The 22,589-nt window shown below is 38.7% G+C and overlaps 1 protein-coding gene across 2 annotated transcripts in view; it reads right to left on the reverse strand.

Annotated features, from left to right (window-relative positions):
- Window positions 1-22,589, reverse strand: part of Dpyd (dihydropyrimidine dehydrogenase) — an 830,055-nt gene that overhangs the window by 790,747 nt on the left and 16,719 nt on the right. For both annotated transcript variants that reach the window (XM_027395605.1, XM_027395606.2), the window contains exon 2: window positions 3,090-3,200. In XM_027395605.1, coding sequence (XP_027251406.1) covers window positions 3,090-3,200 — 111 coding nt within the window. The remainder of the gene's footprint in view (window positions 1-3,089; window positions 3,201-22,589) is intronic.

Consider the following 22,589-nt stretch of genomic DNA (forward strand, 5'->3'; position numbering starts at 1 on the left):
TGAGTGCTGTCTGTCTTACTGGTTCCTCTGGCTAGAAAAAACAGAATGAGTATTGCCATGTGTACATAAATAATAGAAAGTAAAAATCAAATCATATCCTTGGTAACAACGTCATTCAATTATTTACATCAGCACAGAGAGGATACTTATGCAAAGGACAGAAAGCTTATCAGTTGGTAAAGTGAAGATTAGCTTGCACCCTAGCTCCCAGTCTCCCTACAGGAATGAACCCCACTGCTCTTCTCTCTCCATCTCTGAATATCACTGGAGTTTGTAGAGTGATCTGCATCTTCTGCAGATCTTGTACAATGGGATTATTATTTTTACATAGATTGGAAGCTTTTGATTTATTGTCCCATTTATATCTACTCACTATATAAAATCCAAAATACACAAGAAATGTCAAGAACTCATATATATGGACATTTCTATTATTTGTGGGTGTGCATAAAGGTACAATTTTATATAAGTACACACAATTGCAATTAGATATAGGTATTTCATGTGCTTTGTATGTAATGTAGACTGTGACTGTTTAACTCAGTGTATTAACTATTTGAAAATAATTTTAATGGACATACGATTTAACACTGAATATATTTGCTTTAATTAGTTAATCATGACTCAGTAGTTGGCATTCAGAGGATTTTCTTCTACGTTTTTTCTCTACTGAATAAATAACTCCTAGAATAATCCTATTTCTACATAATTAATGTTTACCTAATTCTTAATTCTTTCCATAGGACATATTACTATAGGATGAATGACTGAATGTATTTGATAATTTAACTTTATTTGCATATGTTGAAATGTGTCTCTGTAAAATTCCTATGTTGAAATACTAACCCATAGTACCTCAAAATATAGCTACTTAGAGACAGTATTTAAGGAAGTAAACAGATTAAAACAAGCCAGTAGTGAGGGGACCAGCTCTCCATTTAGGCAGTCATAACAGCCGAACACGTACTTGTCTGACCTTGCCTTGGTCACTAGGAGGTCAAATGCCTGCCTCATGGCAAGGAACCAATGAGAATTTAGCAGGTGGTGCTATGCTTTACAGCTCTCGGTGTGCTTTACGGACAAGTGCACAGCAATGACACGCAGAGCCTAGCAACCACCCTGGGAGGGCCATAACAACCAGTTGGCCAATCAACACAGGGCAAACCCTCCAAGCCTGGAGGCACACCAATCCTGAGCCTGTGCGTACCCCTAGACACTCCCCTTACTGCCTATATATACTGCCTATAGACACTGCCCTATAAGATCTCTATGCAGTCACTTCAAGTAGTCTTTCTAGCCATCTGCCAAGGTGGATGGATGGAAGGCCCGAGCTAACATGGGGTTAGCTCGTTAAACAACTATAATAAAGCCTCCTGTAATTTGCATCAATCTTTCAACTCCAACTGATGATTGGGGTGACTGTGGTCCTGGGCTGAGATCCTGGAGGCCTGAGCTTCAGGGGGGTCCTTCAGTAGAACAGTAAGACTACATGAAAACAGAAAGCATTGGAAACAGAAAGTATTGCTAAAACAAGTAGAAAGGTCTCAGCAGGATCCAGCTCTGCCAACATCTTAATCACAGAAAGTCTCCAATATGAAGCAAACTGAATGGTTTTAATAGCAATCCTATCACGTAAAACAAATATTAATGTATAGTCTCAAATATTTAATGAGAAGGCTTTTCTACAAATTCAAAACAATAAATACTTGGTTGAGAAAACATCTCAATATTACCTTGGGCAATTATATATTTTGGAAGACAGGACATAAAACAACTCAATGTATAAGATAGCATCGGGAATAAAGTGATCATTTTCCTAAGATGGTAGTGATAATAACAATCATAATAGAGAAAAACTTCTATTTCTAAATAGAACCTGGACCAAAGAACGTTAGATCATTTCTGACTGAAAGGCCTCAGGGAAGGCATCTGATGTCTCTGGATCATAGCTCTCACATCTTTGAAATGAGAGAGTTATTCTTGGTAGCCTTTAACAGGTAAGTTTGAAAATTATACCATTCTGCTCTCATTGCTCTTCAGTCATTGCCATCATTATACAAGATCATAAAATGCTATCACATGATCCAGTGTGGGCTACCCTCTGGGTCCTTTCAAAACCTGTACTGGAAATGTCCTGGTAGAGAGTAGAGCACTCAGTAGTGGACCAAGAAAAACAGAATGCCAAATCCATGGCTGTGGCTGACTGGCAGATCTTTTCATGTCATACCCTGACTGTCTCTTTGTTGTTTTCAAAACCCTTTGTAGGGTGGCCCATGATAGGAAAGTGTATCAGGTACAATAAGCATATCCACAAGTGCCTGTCCCATCCTCCTAATGAAAAAAGGAACAAAAAGGACGAACATAAAGTCACACATCTTAAGCAACAATATGGATAGCATCCAGAGAACAAACACCAAACAAACTCCAGCTCCAGCCTCATTAATTAACTTGGAAAAATCATTTGGGGGGAATTCTAGTAAAAAGAAAATTCATTCCAATTTAAAATATTTGTAGCCCACAAAACAACATTTTTCAACACTGCCTTTGAGGTTATATCTAACATCAATTTATGACCTGGAAGTCTGTGATCATGACATAGGCACAGATGAAAATTCTAAGTTGGGTGCTGTGGCTTAAGCTGAACCTTACAACACAGGAGGTGAGGCTAGAAGGAATCACATGGGTATAAAGCCAGTCTGTGTTACACAATGAGTTCTGGTCTTGACAAGCAGATGAAAACCTGGAAACATCAGCTGTTTTGACTGGACACTTACTAGTCATATGTCCCCCAAGAAATATTTCCTGATATTAGGTAGCAGTGTATCACACCATCCTCAGTGATACTGGACCTTATGATGTAGAAAATGTTTCATCATGCTACCATTGAACAAAACAATTTTAAGCTAAATTTAATAGAATTTAGAAAAAGGAAACGGTTTGAGCCTGTTATCAAAAATAAAATATTTAAAGTATTTCAAAGCACAGCAGTACTTTGTAGATATTTAATTACATTTCTAAGGATACAAAGGACATTGTCTTCAGTGTGTGGGATCATTGTCAGCAGTAAATCATGTGCCAGGGATACTTACAAAGCAGTTCTTATCAGAATTCCTTTTCCAATGTTTCTTGTCTAGTTTCTTGGCCACAGTGGAACGCAGTGTTGCATGAGCTTGAATTCGAGGATGTAAAGCCAGGATATTCTGAATATAAGAAAAACAATATGCAAATATAAGTAACCATGTTGGTATTAAAACAAATCAACATTTCGTTTTCATTACTCCACTTCCATAAGTAGGGACTGAGCTAAAAGTGAAAACTCTCTTGGTACATGAGATAGAGAAAAAAGTAGATACAATTTAAACAAATTAGAAAATGATCTGAAAGTTCATATAATGATGTTAAAGAAAATTAAGAAAGAAATCTTAGCCTTAAACTAGGACATATATAGGAATATCACAGTACAAGATGGAAAAGCTAAGAAGAACCTAAGTTGTTAAGAATAAAACCAAACAAATAAGAAAATAAAACACCATTGCTATTAATTGATCATATCTGGATAAAATATGAACATCATCACTCCTAATATCCTTTCTAATAATTCTCAAATAACTTATTGCCCAGTGGACACATATAGAAAACAATTCCTATACCTAAGTCTCAAGAAACATGGTGGAAGATGGGGTGGAAAGATTGAAAGAGCCAGAGAATTGGGTGTTAGCTTTGAGATTGTGTCTACAGTAATGACAGAAGCTACACAATAAAGCTACCAACCTGACTGCCCAAACATGAGCTGAACAAGTACAACAATAGGTATACCAAAGTGAACATAAGAAAAAATCATGAGGCTCCAACCTTACACACACAATTACACGTAATTAAGGAATGCTGATAGTGTGAAAAATAGTTATCTCCAGTGTGTTCCCAATTGATTATCCAATACCAAACTTTCAGCTCTGAAAACACATGTACAAGTACATGTACAAGTAACATGATACATGTCAAGCAGATTATATTTAAGAATATATGTATATGCACATATAAGTATATGTATGTAAAAATAATTAATGAAAATGAAACCATGAATTTGAGTTGGTAAGGATATATGGGAAAGCTTTAGAAGGAAAAGGGGGAAGGGGAAATGATATAATTATATTATTATCTCTAAAATAAAAGAAACCATAATAATAATAATAATAATAATAATAAACCAATGTAGGAAAAAACAACAAGCCAAAAACTTTATTTTACCAGAGAGGAAAATGTCCAATGACAAATGCTTCAGTTGAACCTAGTCAACATTTTTGATAATACATTTGAACAATTTTGAAATGGTGAAAAGCAATATGTAATAGCAGGAGAAAAGATCTAGGGGAAAAAGAGGGATCTGGATACAGCCAACAAATAAAGTGCTTGCTGAGCAAGCATAGAATCCACATTCAGTTTACCAGGACCCAAGTGTAAAGCCAGGAAGGGGTGGTGGCTGCAAGTAACTCCAGCCCTCTAGAAACAGAGACTGGGATCTTCAAGGCAAGCTGGCTAGCAAGAATGTCTAGAATAAGTGAGATCTAGATTCAGCAAGGCATGTTGCTACAACACAATGGAGAGTGATGTTGCAGGACACCTAGTATCAGCTTTGATGTTCCACACTTTCATATGCACACATGTATACACACCGGCACACTGACATGCATAAGAGACATGTGAACACACACATGCACATACACATGTACAGCACACACAAACATAAAATCACTCATAAAAAAGGATAGAATGATACAACAGTTTTAACTATTTAATGAACTGGGTTGTAATTTATTTTAAATTAGTAAGAAATTTTAAGATCGTTGAAATTAGAGATTTTAATTCAGATATAATAAAAAAGTTCTGAACTAGAAATCATAGTAGCAATCTTTATTGCAGTTACCTACAAGAATACGTGTCTCAAAACACTTCTCTACAAAGGCTTTGCTGACTAGATCTGCCTTTATGCTCAGTAAAGAATAATGTTGGGCAGGCATTCTGTCAGCTTAAGTTCAATTCCCAGGACTTGATGGTAGAAGGAAGAAATCAACTCATGCTGCACTCTGGTTCTATATATGCACCCTGGCACAGGGATACACACACACACACACACACACACACACACACACACACACACACACACACACACACACACACGAAATATAAAATTTTTAAAAGTCATTAATATCAACTCCCCCAAAGTTAAAATAAAATAAAATTCGGAATCAATATGTGTCCTTAACTATACTGTAAAGGATAAACATGAGTGAGATCATGTCCAGAATAGTACCCTAAGGACCCATGTAGATCAACTCCAGCAAAATGGTGATGCTCTTAACTTCTCTGGAAACTCTCTTAAAGACAGACAAACAAAAGCCACATCAATTGAAGACACTTTCTACAACTCAGAAAGAACATTGAGAGTCCATGGAGTCTGAAATATGAACCACCACTGTCTCCCCTCTCCCAGCTCCATGTCACAGCAATCCACCCCAGGAAAGTCTAAGCAACAAGGTAAAACTCCTTCTGTCCCAATATCCAGTTGAAGGTTGTGGCATCACTAGTGCCTTTTAGGGAAGAACATTCTGTCAGCATTTCTCAGTGCCCCTCCACCAATCACATAGATAGTGTTCTAAAGAAAACACAGCTTAGTGGCCCAGAGTTCCTTGAACCCATTTCAGCTCTCACTGGCAGGCTATATTCTCCACCTTGAGGGCACCATGCTAGCAATATCAATGGTAACACTGGAGACCTTTTACAGTATGGTGAAGACTGCACAGGGATGCAACTCACTGAGAAAACCAAAGATGGCTGCTCACACTCAAAACCCTGGTCATAAAGTCAGGGGGTCACTTTGGAGAAGTACTCACTATTATAATCCCAAGTACTAGACATTCCTAAAAGAAGAGATAGTGGAATGAACAGGCAATTCTCCACATGAATTGGATTTACTTGAACCCATATTTGGGGAAGTTAAAGCCTAAGAGTCTACTTCTGAGCAATGAAGATTTTGATGGCAAACAATTTACAAGAGGCTGACGTCTTCCTGAAATAAATAGACATGACAGAGAATTCACCAGGGAGAACAGCTGAACAGGTCAAACAAGCTCTGAAGGAAACCCCTCAAAGACTCACTGCAAAAGCAACCTTTATAAATGATTCCCAATTCAACTGAAGCATACCATATTACAACTGATAGTTCAGGGAACTTTACAAAGTTGGAACTAAGTGTTCTAGCAACATAAACCGACAAAGATTCAGAGGGATCTTAAAAGGAGTATGTACAACAGCTCTACTGAAACTACTGTACAAACCCCAAGTCTCACAGAAGACCCTGGGTTAACCAAGTGCATCACAACACAAAGCAAAACAAAAGACATGAGTATGGGAAAGGGACTTGCATGGAATGGGAGGGGTGAGCATCAACAGGAGTGGAAAGGTGATAAAGGTGGATGCCTATGAGAGTAATCAAAATGCATTATGTACATCTTTCAAAGAACAAATTTAATGAAAGTCATCATTAAATAAAACCAAAAATGCTGTTATTACAACACAACATTGCCCATGTCCAGTGCTGTACCATGTGAAGATGTCAGAGGTTTAGATGTTCAAATGAATAAAGTGGGTGGACATGATAAATACAATAATTTAAAAAAACAGAAAGGTCCACATATTGTATGCTTTCATTCTCACGAAAAATCAAAGCTAGGCAAATCTGCAAAGAGAAGCAGCAGATTACGGGTTGCCTAGACTGAGGGATAGGGTAAGTGGAAAATAACCACTAAAGCATGTGTTGTTTCTTTGTGTACTGATGAAGCAAGTCTGACTTTGTATTGGTGGTCTAACTCTATGAATATACTAAAAATGCTGAATGTTTTCCCTTATATAGGGAATGCCATGATATGGGAACTATATCTTCATAAAGTTGTTATTAAAAATAACAAATGCTGCATTCATCAAGTTTAACTGTACACTATATTCATTAAAAAACTTTGGGACTTGCTTTACTTGCACAAATGTGATAAAAATATTTTTAGTCATTCTTACAAATGACACACATGATGGTATCTTCACTCTATCAGGTTAGTTTTCTGTCTTCTCAATGAGACATTCACACTAAAGCTAAATGATTAATCGTTAGAATGAACAATTCCAAAGCCAGACGTCAACTTAAGAAAATTCAAGAATCTCATTTTATAGGAAAAAATTTTAAGATAATTTCTCACTATAAAAATGGTACTTTGCTATCTCCCTAAGGGACCCAACTGCAGGACCAATATCTAGGCCCGGTGCATGAGCTGGCTTGTTGGAACCCATTCCCTGTGGTGGGATGCCATGCTCAACCTTAATGTGGGGCTGGGGCGGGGGACTTAGTCCTGCCTCAAATTATTGGGTCAGACAAGAGGGGCAGGAGGAGAGGGGGCAGGAAGAACTGTGGTTGGAATGCAAATTAAAATTTAAAAAAAATCTTTAAAAATAAAAACATTACTTTGCCTTACCTTTTCAGATTTGAATCACTACAATATCATATGGTAATACAAGTCAATAAAGAAAAGAATGAGTTTAAAGGTATCCTGGCCATCATTTAAAGCAAACAAACTAGGAATCATGCAAGAAATATGGCCGAATTTATTTTACCTTTTACATCCACAATCCATGTTGTGATAAATGATTATGTTTATCTATGCTGGCAAAGTAATGTAACTTTTGGAAATAAACATTCTGAATGTAATTTATTGGCTGCTTATCATGGTTACTTTTCTTTCACATAACACAAACATAAAATATAGCATAGCATGAAATATTAGGTTAACCTTTTATGAGAAGGCATTGAGTTGAATTCAATGGATCTCGGGTAAAAATAAATTGGATTGTGGAGAATGGTTACAAAGGATTTGACTTAATAATTTCCCAGATGAAAAGTGATATAAAATAAGAATACAGGATATGAGCGATTGAGACCTGCTCAAAACAATTTTCCAAAGCAAGACTTTTTAAAACCCAAAGTCAATATCATCAATAAGTAAGCAACTAGCAGAATAATAAGAAAGAGTTCTGAATTACATTCTTCCTAAGAAATGGCCAAAGACAGTCCTTACCAGGTCACAGGGTCCCTTCTCTAGATAAATTGAGCACTTTGAGAAGCCCATTAACCATTTCAGATATCAAGTTACTGGTAATAGAAGGGGACTTGTCTCTCATCAAAGAATCTGGCTTTAGGTTTTCCAGTCAGTTTGGAAGCACTGTGAGAAGGTAGTTGTGAGTGTGGAGGCAGAAAAACAAAAATAATTTGAGAAAACTTCACGGCATGAATTTTGTTTGGTTTCAGAAATGATTTAATATGATTCAAAAACACTCTACACAAAATCTGATGAGTTACATGTTGTCACTGGTTTCTGTGAACTTTATACATAGAGGTATCTGAAGTCCTGCAGCAAACACACTATAAGTTTTTACCTAAAGAGTTCTGTGCCTCAATCTAGAGAATATAAAGAATGGTCATATTGACTGCAATCCCATGCCCACTCTTCCTGGGTAAAAACACTAATATCTGGTTGTAAAATGTTGGATCTTGAATATTGTTTGGGAGCTCAAATTCCAGTTGCATGAAGCCATTTGGCCAAGTTTTCTTCTTTCAAAAATGTGCCAATATTTATATGACTGTAATTATTAATTAAATATAACATACCATTTTTCACTCTTTATTATATTTGGGTGATAAACAAGTATTATCTACTCAACACTAATTCCTTGCTGTAATTATGAACTATAAAAATAATACATATGTCCTCACATGTGGAGTGTATATGCTAAGTTGATTAATTAAATTTGATCTTACTAAAATTTCACTTAAATTTTATCGTTGATGCATTGTCTGAGATTTCTATAGGTCATTTCCCTTTATGAGGCTAAAAGGAAGCAAATGATTAAAAGCATGCTGCTTTTACTTATTTCATAACTTGTCATACATACTTAATCTTGACATAACAATGTATTTTCTTCTACATGTACCTGAGTAAACACTCTCAACTAACACTATTTTAACCTGAGCAGATTCTCTCACAAACAGGAAAGCAGACAGGCCATCCATTAATGCATTTGTTGCCTAGCAAATTCTTTTTAGTACTTACTTGCTGAACTTCAGTGTCAACCAATTACCCCACCATTTCTTATGCCTATCATTACCCATAGTGCAGGGAGAGCTTTAAGAAATCTCTCTGGCATCTACAAACAGTTTGGGGACTTTAGATAAGCCCTGAGATGGTATAGCCAGTCTCCTGCTTTATGGAGACAAGAGAGGAGAATGAATTTCATTTGGTCCCCCATGTCCACAAAACCAGATAAAAGCAAGTTTAAAGTCTGAAGTCCTTGGAAGAAACTGGCCATTAGTCTTGATCAAGGACTCTCATGTGTTCATAGTCATCTTCAGAATGAACTCCTAGGCAACACCTTAAGTTGGACCACTTTTCCAGGTAATGATATTAAAGGAAAGTTGTCCTCTTTTCTTGAATTTTTCCTGCTAGCTCCAATATTCCTTCTATACACAATGACTAACTCACTATTATTAAAAACAACAGATGAAGAAAGATCATGTCAAAATTCTGAATCTTACAACTCTGTATTAAGTACTACTAAGTAATGTGTCCAGGGTTTTATGCTACACTTGGTCTTAGATCTCTTCTATTTTTGCTGGATGTTTAAACCATCAGTGTTTCCTTCTTTCACTGTTAAACAGTGATCAATAATAGTACTGAACTGATAGTGTTGCTTTGATTATTATAACAATACATGAAAATTACCTGGTGGGCAGTAAGAAGTTCAGTTCTATGAGTATGTTTTTGTATTTACTCAGCCGATGTGTATTCGTGCTTCTGAATGTCACTTTCTGAATATTTACATGTGGATTGGTTTGAAAAGTATAAGAATATGCAAAAAGACCAAGGCAACAGACAAAAAGAAAATTATAAATAAGACAGAATGGGAAGAAGAGATATATCTCAGATGAAAGCAAATCAGTCATGGGTTCCTGAATTTATCATAGCTCCCTGACCTGCAATTGCAAAGGCAGATTGCCTGAAAATGCCAATATGTTCTGCACAAATTAATATGGCACTACTGAAGTGTCATGAAATTCAAATACACATTTTAATGTCCATTACAAGTATAGAACAATGTAGATATTGTTTTGTAATACATAGACCTGTACATAGCTCATGAACTTTGGGCTAGACATGTTAGGATGAATGTACATTACATTCCCATTCTAGGAAAGACAAGTCAGATGAAAAAGATGATGAATTTGTAAAACATCATGAAACTCATCAACTGGAAATGAATGAACCCTTTCAGGATGCTAGTCACATCACCTGGGAAAGTCAATTCATTTCTATTGAACAAATAGTTAACCTAAGTAAAATAGTTCATACATCTTAAAACATCCCATCTATCATGTTACTGTGCAACTAAGCAATCTGGGATCTATCACTTGAGTCTCTAGTCTGTCTTTGCCAGATTTTTTTTACATGCTTCTTTGACTTATAGAGTAAATACCACTCAATAGACTGACTTTGAGAAAGTTCATTTTCTCCTTAAAAGACTGAAAATTCGCAAAAAGCACACAGAGTCTCACACTGGCTAGGTAACTGCTCTGCCACTGAGCCAGATCCCAATCCATTAACCACACAAATCCTATATCAGAACATGATGAGTATATGTGATGTAAACATTGGTGCATCTGATTAAAATACAGCCTCTGAATACCATAGACTGGCTGCCTTAAGCAACAAACACTTCTTTTTCACAATCCTGGAGGCAAAATAGTCCAAGGTAAAATTTCTGTACAATTTGATCCTTGGTGAAGATCCTTTTGCTGGCTTGTAGATTACTAACTACCTTTCCATGTTATATCTATGTGAGGAGAGTGATAGAAAGTCCTCCTAGTCTTTTCTCATAAGGGCAGTAATGCCATTATAAGAGTCCCACCTAATGAGTATAAATAGCCCTGACTATATTCCAAAGGTTCCATCTCCTAATACTATAGCTGGGAATTAGGCTTTAACACATGAGCTTTAATTTTTTTCTTTTTTCTTTTTTTCTTTAAATTCTTTAATTACCACTGATATTTACATATCCATCCCCCATTCCCTCACCCTCCCATCCTCTCATGTTCACCACCAACCACCCACACACACAACTCATCTCCCCCAGGGACAGTGAGGCTCTCCACCAGGAACCTTCAAAGCCTGTCATACTAGGAGACCAGCAACTGAGTCTTAGAGATGGCACAGAATATAAAAATATTGCCTCCTTATGGACAAAGTTTTGAGAGATCCATGAAAGCTGGAGCGCATGAGCTTTTCTAGTCTATCACAGGCCTAGAAAGACTCTGTTGTGTGAGGAACTATTAAAACACTGTTCATAATATATTTCAGCACAGGCAACAGTTTTCTCTTAATTTTTCAGATGGAACCATATCAACTCCACACTTTCACTCTACCAAGAAGAATCCAGGACCAAAACAAAAAAAAATTAGAATTTGATAGTATTGCTTGCATTTAAGAAAAGAAGATAAAAGCAATATTAACAAAGAAGTTAACAACAGCTTTTAATTATTCTATTTCTTTTATTCTTTAAGCAACTTAAAGACTAAACACTAAGAATATACACAAAGATATTGTATTAGCTGGGGTTTTTTTCATTGGGAATTAAAAATAACACATTATGGGAAAGCACTTACAAAAGGATATAAAAAGTATATAAACGGAAAGATCACATGTTACCTCACACTGACTGACTGGGTCACATGGCCCAGTGTCATTTAAATTCAGCAGGCAAATGTATATCAGTATGCTAAAAAGTAAAACAGCACCAGCCAACACAATAAAGCTGAAAAAAAAAAAGATGCAGGAGCCAAAAACAAAAGCAAGACCAGGGCTAAGCTTAGAATTTTAAAAATGAATTAAGCTGAATGAGTAGCTTGCTGTTCAGGTTCAAAAGAATTAATAAATCATACATTGACTAATTGTGTGCCAACCTTAGGGCAAACCACCAAAATGAAACACATGAAATAGCAAGAACCAAAATAATCAAAGTAACTTTTCTCTTTCAGGTTTTATTAACTACAGGATGATCATAAAGAATGTGCTCTAAGAAGGATATTAGTGTGGGAAGTTGGGGAGCTAGACTCTTTAAAATAAGGAAAATAAAAAAAAATCATAAAGTGTCTACATTGTTCTTGTGAATCTTGGAATGAGTCTTGGCTCATAATGTTTACTAATATACAGCATTCTTGTTTCACTCTTGTATCTAGAAGCTTGCTTGGTTTGGTTTCTGGCATTAAAGTCTCTCTCCCCGCTCTTTCTCTCTCTTCCTTCTTCAATTCTTTACTTATCTCTTTCTTTCCTTTTTCCTTTCTTTTGCTTGTGTACATGTTTGTGCGAACACACATGTACAAGTGTACATGCATATGTGTGTGTGTGTGCATGTACATGTGGAGGTTTGAAGGCAAAGTCATGAGTTTTTAACAACCACTTCCCACCTTAGTTTTTGAGGCAGGGTCCCTCATTAAACCTGGGATTTGTAGGTTCCGTAGGCTCAAACTAAACTAAGATCTTCACTTCACCAACTGAGTCATCTCACTACCCCAAGGTCTTGCTTTCTAGTCACTATCTTTACTACACTAAATTCTGTACTCAGCTAGGCCACAATAAAGGACTCCTGGATCTTTCCTAATGTAGTCAGTCATTGTAAACACATTGTCATGCAACCCAGATGTATGCATGTTCTATCATGATTTAAATTTATTTGAACCAAAAATACTAACACACTGTCTTCTCTCTCTCTCTCTCTCTCTCTCTCTCTCTCTCTCTCTCTCTCTCTCTCTCTCTGTCTCTCTCTGTCTCTCTCTCTCCTCTGTCTCCTCTCTCTCATTAAAAATACCATACACTGTGGCTATTCTATATAACCTCTCCTTTGATTACTCAACTCACATTTGCCTATTTATGTCAGTAACATATGCTTGGACTTTTGGTAGTCCTAGTTCTTTAGCCTTTTACAGATGCCTGGATTGTACTGTGACCCAACTCTCCAGATCAAACTACTCATTACTATTTCCAAACCTTTGCTTGCATCACTAGGAAGCAGTTGCATTATGTTACAAGGAACACCCTAAGTTCTAAAAAAAAAAAAAACTCGCTTCCAAAACTTAATAATCAGCTTTCCCTCTGATATGTTGGACCCATGAGCCTCAGAAGAAATTTGGAACTATTACTCATTTGACACAGAATAGGATATCATTTAAGTACACTTTTTTTTCCATCACACTGGCCGGTGAAATTCAAAAGCAAATATTTGTAATTGTAAATTATATTTCAAAAATAAATACATACACACATATATGTTAATGAGAAAATAATCCTTAGGGGAAAAAGGTTTTCTTAAAGCAAGAACTTCTGCTGGAAAGTAAAAGGACATTACCGATAGAAAGACAAAGAGAATCCTGTTTCGTCATTCTGTTTCAGAGGACAAATGAGACAACATTCACCACTAGTCAGCAATTACAAAGATTTCAAGCCTTGTAATGATTAACAGCACTGTGAAAGGGGAGAGGGTCCTTGGCCTCACTTTCCTACCAAGGTGTAATCAGCAGCTCCCTTGCTGAAGCAGCAGAATTGAGCTGTTCCAAAATCAACAATTTGTGATGGGAAACCGAAGGCAGCACCACATTTACTGACTCTATTGTGGAAGTTTCAAATTTCGGTACACAAGGTGAGAAAGACATGGCTCCCAAAGCAAGAGAAGCTGCAAAGGATGCCAAGCATGTTTACAGACTAAAGCATGGGATCTATATAAGCAAAGTCAGTCTAGGAAACAGCTTATGCCCCATTGCACCATTAAAATTTCAAAAGTTGGTCCTCTACAAAGATATCCTTTACAAGAAAGAAAATTTATAATTTGTATCAAGGAAACTACAGAAAATATCTAATGCCTGACACAGATAGATCTATTTGTAACAGGAAAACCTGTTAGAAGTATATATTAAAATCTTGGGGGAAAGATGTTTGCTGCTATGAAAAATGTTCTTGATCTTACAAGGAAAATCAAATCTAGGATTGAGACTAGGTCCATTAGAAATTGATACTTTACTGTATTAAATAACTTTAAAGTGACACAAAAGCATGCATCTAATTACTCTGCCGCTTTTACTGTCCTCATTTAAGAATAGTAATTTAGGTTCTTTAGTGACACTCTTTGCTATAAGTAAATAGAATAGATTCCCTCAGCCCAATGCAAGCATGGTTTGTGTGTGTGTGTGTGTGTGTGTGTGTGTGTGTGTGTGTGTGTGTGTGTTTCTTGGGCTTTCTTCAGGAGCATCATGACAGGTTACTTATAAGAACATGAGTGACCCTCAAAGCCTGCATCATCAGAAAGTCCTATAAAGGAAGAAAAGCTCTTTGGAGCTGCATCGTGAAGTACTGGAGTACCCAGTAGTGACCATTTAAAAAGTAGAATTAACTAGGTGAAAAGATATAGTGTGAAATCACATTGAAAGACCCCAATTCTTCAACAAAAATAAGCAATTAATTTCAGTGCAGGGGCGTAAATATCTAACATAAAATAACTTAAAACCTAAAGCAATGTATAAAGTAATAATAACCTTATCCTTAGTTGTTATTTTTAACTGAATACTAATGTGACTAAGCTTTCCCCTGAACCTCAGAGAATAGAACAACAACAACAAAACATAAAATACTGTTATATAAGTAGGAAAATGATAGGATTGGTTCAGAGGAAAATCCACACATCCCTCCAATTTGTAAAGGAAAATAGAACCTTCCTTCAACCACACAGTCTCCACTGAAAATCCATTGTAGAAACATGCTTGTTATGTCTGTCTCTGAGCTCAGAGCCCACAGTCTTTCTATGATACTCACTGCCAGGGTATCTTCCTTTACACCTAGTGTCTTTGCTTTTGCTTTTTAAGTTTCCTAATAAATTTACTGAGACAGAATTCACTTGTCACGCAATTCACTGATTTGAAGGGTCTGATAATTTTTAGTGTACTTGAAGAGTAATACAACCATCTAGATTTTAAATGTTAGAACATTTCATAGACATCTCCCTGAGAAAGCAAACACAGAATTCACAAGTGAGAGTTTCTGTCTCTCAAAGAAGTGTGTTCTTTGTTGTCTTCTCATTTGTTCTGATTACAAGGAACAGTCAGCAGCTTCATTATTTTACCCCTGTGAGCATGTGTTGCTGTGGTTTTATTTGAGGTCTCCTGTTTCCAAAACTGGCCTCCAACTCCTCTAGTTTACTACATAGTCAAGGTTAACCATGAATTTCTGATATTCTTGCCTTCCCCTCCTGAGTGCTATCTCACAGACCTATGCCACTGAAGGGACCAGCTCCCCATTTCGGCAGCCATAACAGCCGAACACGTACTTTCCTGACCTTGCCTTTGTCACTAGAAGGTCAAATGCCTGCCTCTTGGCAAGGAACCAATCAGAAGTTAGCTGGTGGTGCTACGCTTTACGGCTCTGGGTGTGCTTTACTGACAAGTGCACAGCAATGACTCACAGAGCATTAACAACCACCCTGGGAGGGCCTATGGACCATAACAACCAGTTGAACAATCAACACAGGGCAAACCCTCCAAGCCTGGAGGCACACCAATCCTGAGCCTGTGTATACCCCTAGACAGCCCCCTTACACTGCCCTATAAGATCTCTATGCAGTGGCTTCACAGAGTCTTTCTTAGCCATCGGCCATGGTAGATAGATGGTGGAAGGCCCGAGCTAACATGGGGTTAAATCATTAAACAACTGCAATAAAGCCTCTTGCTGTTTGCATCAAGTTTCTGCCTCCAAATGGTGATTGGAGTGGCCGAGGTCCTGGGCTGAGATCCTGGGGGCCTGAGCCTCTGGGGGTCTTTCACCACCACATCCAATTTGTAAAATACTAGTTAATGAAATCCATGGATTCATGCATGCTAGGCAAGCACTCTAACAACTGATCTAGCCTCATATTTGCTCTGTGATCCCCTATTTACCATTTTTCCTCTTCTAGCTGACATGAAGATTCTTTTTTACCACAGGTATGGGTGATTTAATGATTGACTTAGTGGTGTAGTTTTCTACCTATTTCATCTTGGACATCACTGGACTTCTTAGCTCTTTGGATTTTTTTTTTCAAATCATTTTCCTGTCCTCCTTCCTCTCAACCACAACTGTCTATGAGGGAATCAATTCACTTTAGACACATTTAGATACTCAACATTGTCCTGCAGGTAACTGGCAATCTAGATAGGTATCATTTTCCCCATTTTTGTGCTGCAGCAAGCTTTCTTGGACTGCCACCCCACCCCTAATCATGACATGGAGATCTTATTATTAGTTATGAATGTTCGGCTTCATGTTTGTTCCACTAGCTCTTATGACTTAATTTAGCCTGTTTCTCTACATTTTGCCTCAAGGCCTTTTACCTTTCTTTCATTCTACATTTCCTACTTTTCCTGCTTCTTCCATGTCTGACTGGCTGGCAGTCTGGCCCAGGGCATCTCCCTCTCTTTCTCTCATTCTTCTTTCTCTAGTCTAGATTCCTCCTCTTATTTATTCTCTCTACCTGCCAGCCACACCTATCTTGCTACTGCCTAGCTATTGGCCATTCAGCTTTTTGTTAGACCAATTATTATTTATCAGGTGCCTTAGGCAAGCAAAATGAAACAAATCTTCACATAAAGTAATTTTCTACAACACTGTGCTTCATTTTTGATAGTTGCTACTGTTGTCTTGGAACTGTATTTCTTCCACAATGCCTAGTCTGTCTTTAAACCAATTTAGTTCTAGAAATACAGTTGGCTCCTCTACTGTCTTCCATGGTTCCACATAGCTTTTATACAAACAAGTGAAAGATATAACAACTACTTTAACGTGGTACTGTGTCCACCTTAACATTTCTGTCCATTTTAGATTCTTTTGACCCACTGAATATCATTGACAGATAATCTTTTCCTACATCTTTTAGTGCATCAACATTTTTAGTTAGATGACAAGCATTGTAAATTTCTATGGACTAGGTGTGCAATGATTTCAAATCCCTACAAACATTCTTGATTTTCAGCCCTAGACAAAATACTTGGAAACTATTTGACTCTTTCAGGCATTGGTCTTCAGGTTTATACAATAGAACTTAAACAGCATTTGATCAGAGGCTAATTATTTCCCGTTGCTGAGGAAAGAAACTTCTAAGTACCTAATGTTTTATGAATGGCAACAATTTAAAGTTTAGCAGCATGTTGTAGGAAATAGGCAGAATCCCAGGTGCCTGTGAGTGGCAGGAACCTCCCATTCTCCTTCTCTCCGACTGTTCTTTACCTAGTTGTGCTTAACCTTGCTCTATGAGTTACTGAAGGGGAGCGCTGGCTGTTCCTCTCTGAGTGTTGGGGCCCATAAAGATGGGTCCACTTCATCTTGCCTCAAAGTCAGAGAGTTCAAAACTGTCCTTAGTATGTCAAAAGACCAAAGATCTAAATATTTGGCTAAGGTAGGATGTTTCTGCCTTAGAGGTTGATGTCTTATCTAAATAACCACAGACTTGGGCTCAGGTGTGTTTACTATTGACCCTGAAGGCTGGATAACAGGTGTGGCTACCAAATACCTGGAGGATAAAGGGACATAAGTCTGTGTGTACCTTATACATGATAATAGAAGTCTTCTGCCATTGTCCCCACTTTTGTTTGAGTACTTAAGAATGTTGAAGAATAAACTAAGGGCAGTCAGTATTCATTGGATTGACCCTCCAGACTATCCTGTGCCTCTGTCTTTCTCTTAACCTCTTTACCTACCCTTTCTCAATCCACATTCCCCCTCTCAGGTATGAACCAGCAAGTCGGCTGCTCTGGTTGTAGTCCCAGGATGACAGCAGCCCACATCTGAGTAGTTCTCTGCTGTGTTCTACAAACCTTTACTGCTTTGCTATCCCAGAGCCTCCAGCTCTGTCTTCACAACTGAGAGTGAGACAGAAGAATGGGGCAGAGTGAGGTCTGAGATGTTTTCTACACAGGCTGAAGAATAAGCAAACTGGCAAAGAGGAACACTAGAAATAAATACCCAGCCCAGTTAAAACTTGCTTGTAGCAGCACTGATATAAGCATTCCAGTGTCCCACAGTCGCCAGTAGCTCTATATAACATTAAAATTCATACCCTTTGATTGAGATTTAAGATGGTAATGGCACATGCTATTCATATAGTTGTATAGGATTACATGTAACAGGTAGAGCATTCTCAAAAACATCCCCATTATCCAAATGAGCTGAAAAGTCCACATTATTCAAACAGTCTCCCAAGTGCTGTCTATGGTAACATAAAAACACTAACAGGTCCTATGGTGCCATTAAGCTGTAACTTTCTCTCTGTTGTAAAGTCCTACACCTGCCCTTGGAGATACCGCCTCTTAACAAACTTTTTGTGTTCGATTGTTCATTGTGTGACACAAGAACCTGTAACCCATTGTGGAGGTTTGAATGAGACAAGTCCTCCATTAGTATCCAGCATCTGAATACTGTTTGGGGTTGTTTGGCCGGTGTACCATTGTTGAAGGAATTTAGTCACTGGAGGTAGGCTTTGAGATTAAAAGCCCCTATCCCTTCCAGTTTGCTCTCTCTGCTTCATGCTTACTGTTCAAGCTGTGAGCTCTCGGGATCCAGTTCCTTCTGCCATGCCTCCCCACCACAATTGACTCTTGCCCTCTCTGGAACTATGATATAAAAATACAACCCTTTTGCATAAGTTCTTTTGGTCATGATGTTTTACCACAGAAACAGAAAAACAACTAATATAGCCCTCAAGAGGTAGTCACATGACCCTGAGTATCCGCTAAGATTAAGAGCATCTGTGAGGCACTGCAGGGGTTCCTCCATGTGAAGTTCTGCTTGTCTCTTTACATTGGACAGTGGGGGTAAGCTTGTGGCACCCCTCATCTGATTTCCATTTCTCAGGGGTTACTTTCTTTTCCTACTTCATAACCAGTGTCTCTGAAATAACTGGTATTTCTCTGTGCAGACTCAAGTGCAAATACAAGAACGAAAGGGCACATTTGCTAGGTCTGTGTTGCTGTAATCAAACATATTCCCTCAAATGCTATACACCCTTATTTTTGAAAGACAGCTGGGACCATCCCATCAGGAAAGAATATATTTTTTTTTAATACCTAAAACCTTGGGCCACACTGTACCAGTGTCACAGGGTATTTTGGTTAGGTTTTGTATTGCTTTGGTGAAATACCATTGTTGTGCCCAAATTCTGAACCCCAAAATCACCAAGAGGCCCATTTTGATGCAAAAGCAGAGAGTCTTTTATTGTAGTTGTTTAACTAGCTAACCCCATTAGCTGGGGCCTTTCATCCATCCACCACGGCAGATGGTTGAAGAAAAGTCCCCCAGGAAACACAAGACAGGTATCTTATAGGGCAGTGTAAGGGGAGTGTCTAGGGGTATGAACAGTCTCAGGATTGGCGCACCTCCAGGCTTGAACGACCTCCCCTGTGTTGATTTGTCAACTGGTTGTTATGGCCCATAGGCCCTCCCAGGGAGGTTGTTATGCTCTGCAGGTCACTGTTGTGCACTTGTCATAAAGCACATCCAGAGACGTAAAGCACAGCCCCACTAGCTAACTTCTGATTGGTTCCTTGCCATGAGGAAGGCATCTGACCTCCAAGTGACCAGGACAGGCCCAGCAAGGTCAGGTGAGTGCATGTTATCCTGTCATGGCTGCCAAAATGGGGTGTTGGTCCCTTCACCATGACCAAAAAGAAAGTTGTAGGGAGGGTTCATTCACCTTACACTTCCACATTGCTTTTCATCATTGAAGGAAGTGAGGACAGGAACCCAAACAGGGCAGGAACCTTGAGGCAGGGGCTGATGCAGAGGCAATGGAGGGGGTACTGCTTACGGACTTGCTCCTCATGGCTTGCTCAACCTGCTTTCTTATAGAACCATGGACCAACAGCCCATGGATGGCGCCGCCCACCATGGACTGGACCCCATTGATCACTAGTTGAGAAAACGCTTATGGCTAGATCTCATGGAGGATCCTTCCTCTCTGATGACTCTAGCTTGTGTCAAGTTGACACACAAAACCAACCAGTATATGGGATTACAAATGCTGTGACCGGAGAATGGTATTTTTTTTTTTCTTCAGGCAGTATAGAGCTTGAATATCTAAAGTCAATCACACAGCACTATCTCGTCATTTGACATCGAGACTTGATGGAATCTCAATGACCTGCAATGCCTCATAGGTGATGCCCTACACCTCAGGAGAAGTGTGTATCCCATTTAACTCAAGTAAAAAGAATTCAGGGACTCTGGCTGGGTTCCTCTAGACTTTGACCTGTGTTCCTTCCCTTTGAAGATTTCAATCTATCCTTTTTGTCGAAATTCATTTTGAAATGCCAATAAAGCATTCTTCAACAGACTCCCACCCCATATGATTTTAAAATTTTTGTTTGTGTGACAATCTAGGCAATGGTGGAGAGGCTACCCTAAATGCCCTTCCCCTATAATGAGATTGATAACTACTTTATATGCCATCCTAGAGCCCTCATCCAGTGGCTGATGGAAGCAGAGGCAGACACCACAGCTATACACTGAACTGAACTCTGGAACCCAGTTGAAAAGAGGGAGAAATGAAGATCAAGTGGGTCAGGACCATGTAGGACAGACCTGTAGCCAGCCCCTTTCGTGGCCAGGCAGACCTGTAGCCAGCTCCTAAGCAGGCGTGGCTGCAGGTTCCCCTACAGGACCAGGCTGGTGAATCCCACAGAAACAGCTGACCTGAACAAGGGGGAGCACATGGCCCCCAGTCTGCTGTCTGGGAGGCCATCACGGGACTGATCCAGACCCCTGAACATGGATGTCAAACAGGAGGCCTCTGCACTCTATGGGGCCCCTGGTAGTGGATTAGTATTTTTCCCTGGTGTAAGAAGGGACTTTGAGAGCCCATCCCACATGAAGGGATGCACTCTCAGCCTGGACACATGGGAGAGGGCCTAGGCCAGGCCCAGGATAATGTTGTGGAATTTGGGGAGCCCCCATGGAGGGCCCTACCCTCCATGGGGAGCAGATGGAGGAGGGGGAGAGGGCTGGTGGGGAGTTGGAGGGGAGTGGGAGTGGGAGAAGGGATTGACATGTGAAATTATAATTTTCTAAAAATCAAGTAAAACAAGAAATTAAAATAATAATAAAAAATTCTTTGTGAACACATGCACCAAAGCTCAGGGATGTAGGACAGAGGGGACTGTGGGAGTTCGTTCTCTCCTTCCACCATGTAGATCTCAGTAATAGAACTCAGGTCATCAGGTTTGATAGCAGGATCCTTGACCCTGTTGGCTATCGCACTGCTCATACCAACCCTATCCACTATAATTAGGAATCTTATGTGAAGAAACTAAAGACATATTTAGTTTGGAATCATGGGGTTTCAAACATATAGCAGACTCTCTTGAGCAAAACATCAAAATTCAGCATTTCAGGTCTCTCAATAGATTTGCTAATTATTTATTGCTGTACAGCATCGGTTTCAGTTCCAAACATGAGTATAGCAGAGTTTTACAATACCCCAACTTAAAGCCAAAATCTTTTCCTGTGGCAAATCCCTACTACTTTACAAAGGGCCACGTCCTCAGTTAAAGTCTGTAAGCCCTGTTGTTCCAGTAAGTCATTTGACTAGTTGCAGTGTTAAGATAAATTTAGAAGCAGGGGTTTTTTGAGGGAGTAATATCAAGGAAGGAAGTGCTCACGTTTTGTCTCCTCCATGCTCCTTTTGGAGCTCTAGCTTTCAGCTTGAAGAGAATGGTGAATGTGGAATTAACAGCATGGAAAATGAAGTCAGAGGCATCATGTGCTCTGCACAAGGCATCACTGGATTCCTTTTCCATGACAAATAAATAAATCACTGTCTTAGTGAAGCCATCTTCATTCATTTTTCTCTGTTCTCACTCTGCCCAAGGGGACTGTGGTGGCCAACTAGGTGCAGGAAGGACTGATAGTCTAATCCACAGGTAAAATGTCCAAAACCAAAGTGTATGTGAACTTGAAAATAAAAGCATTTGGCTCGGTGTACTTAAAAGATAAATGAGAAACCACATCAGCATAAGTTAGTAGCTTTGTTGAAATCCATCAACATGTCAAAAATCCTAAACCAAAAATTACTCATTTCAAAGAATGATCAATGGAAATTTTGTTGTACCAGCCCAGGAAAAATAAAAAATAACACATGATTCATTTTAATCTCCATTGATTAACTATTAATAGTTTTCTCCATTTGAACTGACATAAAATTTTTATAGCATAGAACAATGGTGTGAATAAAAATGTATCCAATGTCCTTTTATGTACCATGTTTTGAAAGTTCCCCATGACCTGCACAATAGCTCCTTCCATACAAGTCATTCCCCTACCCATTCTTTGTGAAATTATCCCTACAGACTGTGCTAAGGAACACACCCCTGTGTCCCTTCCCCAAGATTTACCATACAGAACACTCTGCCTCTATCAATAGGCCCCGAT

This window comes from Cricetulus griseus, assembly GCF_003668045.3.
Source record: "Cricetulus griseus strain 17A/GY chromosome 1 unlocalized genomic scaffold, alternate assembly CriGri-PICRH-1.0 chr1_0, whole genome shotgun sequence".
Lineage (NCBI taxonomy): Eukaryota > Metazoa > Chordata > Mammalia > Rodentia > Cricetidae > Cricetulus > Cricetulus griseus.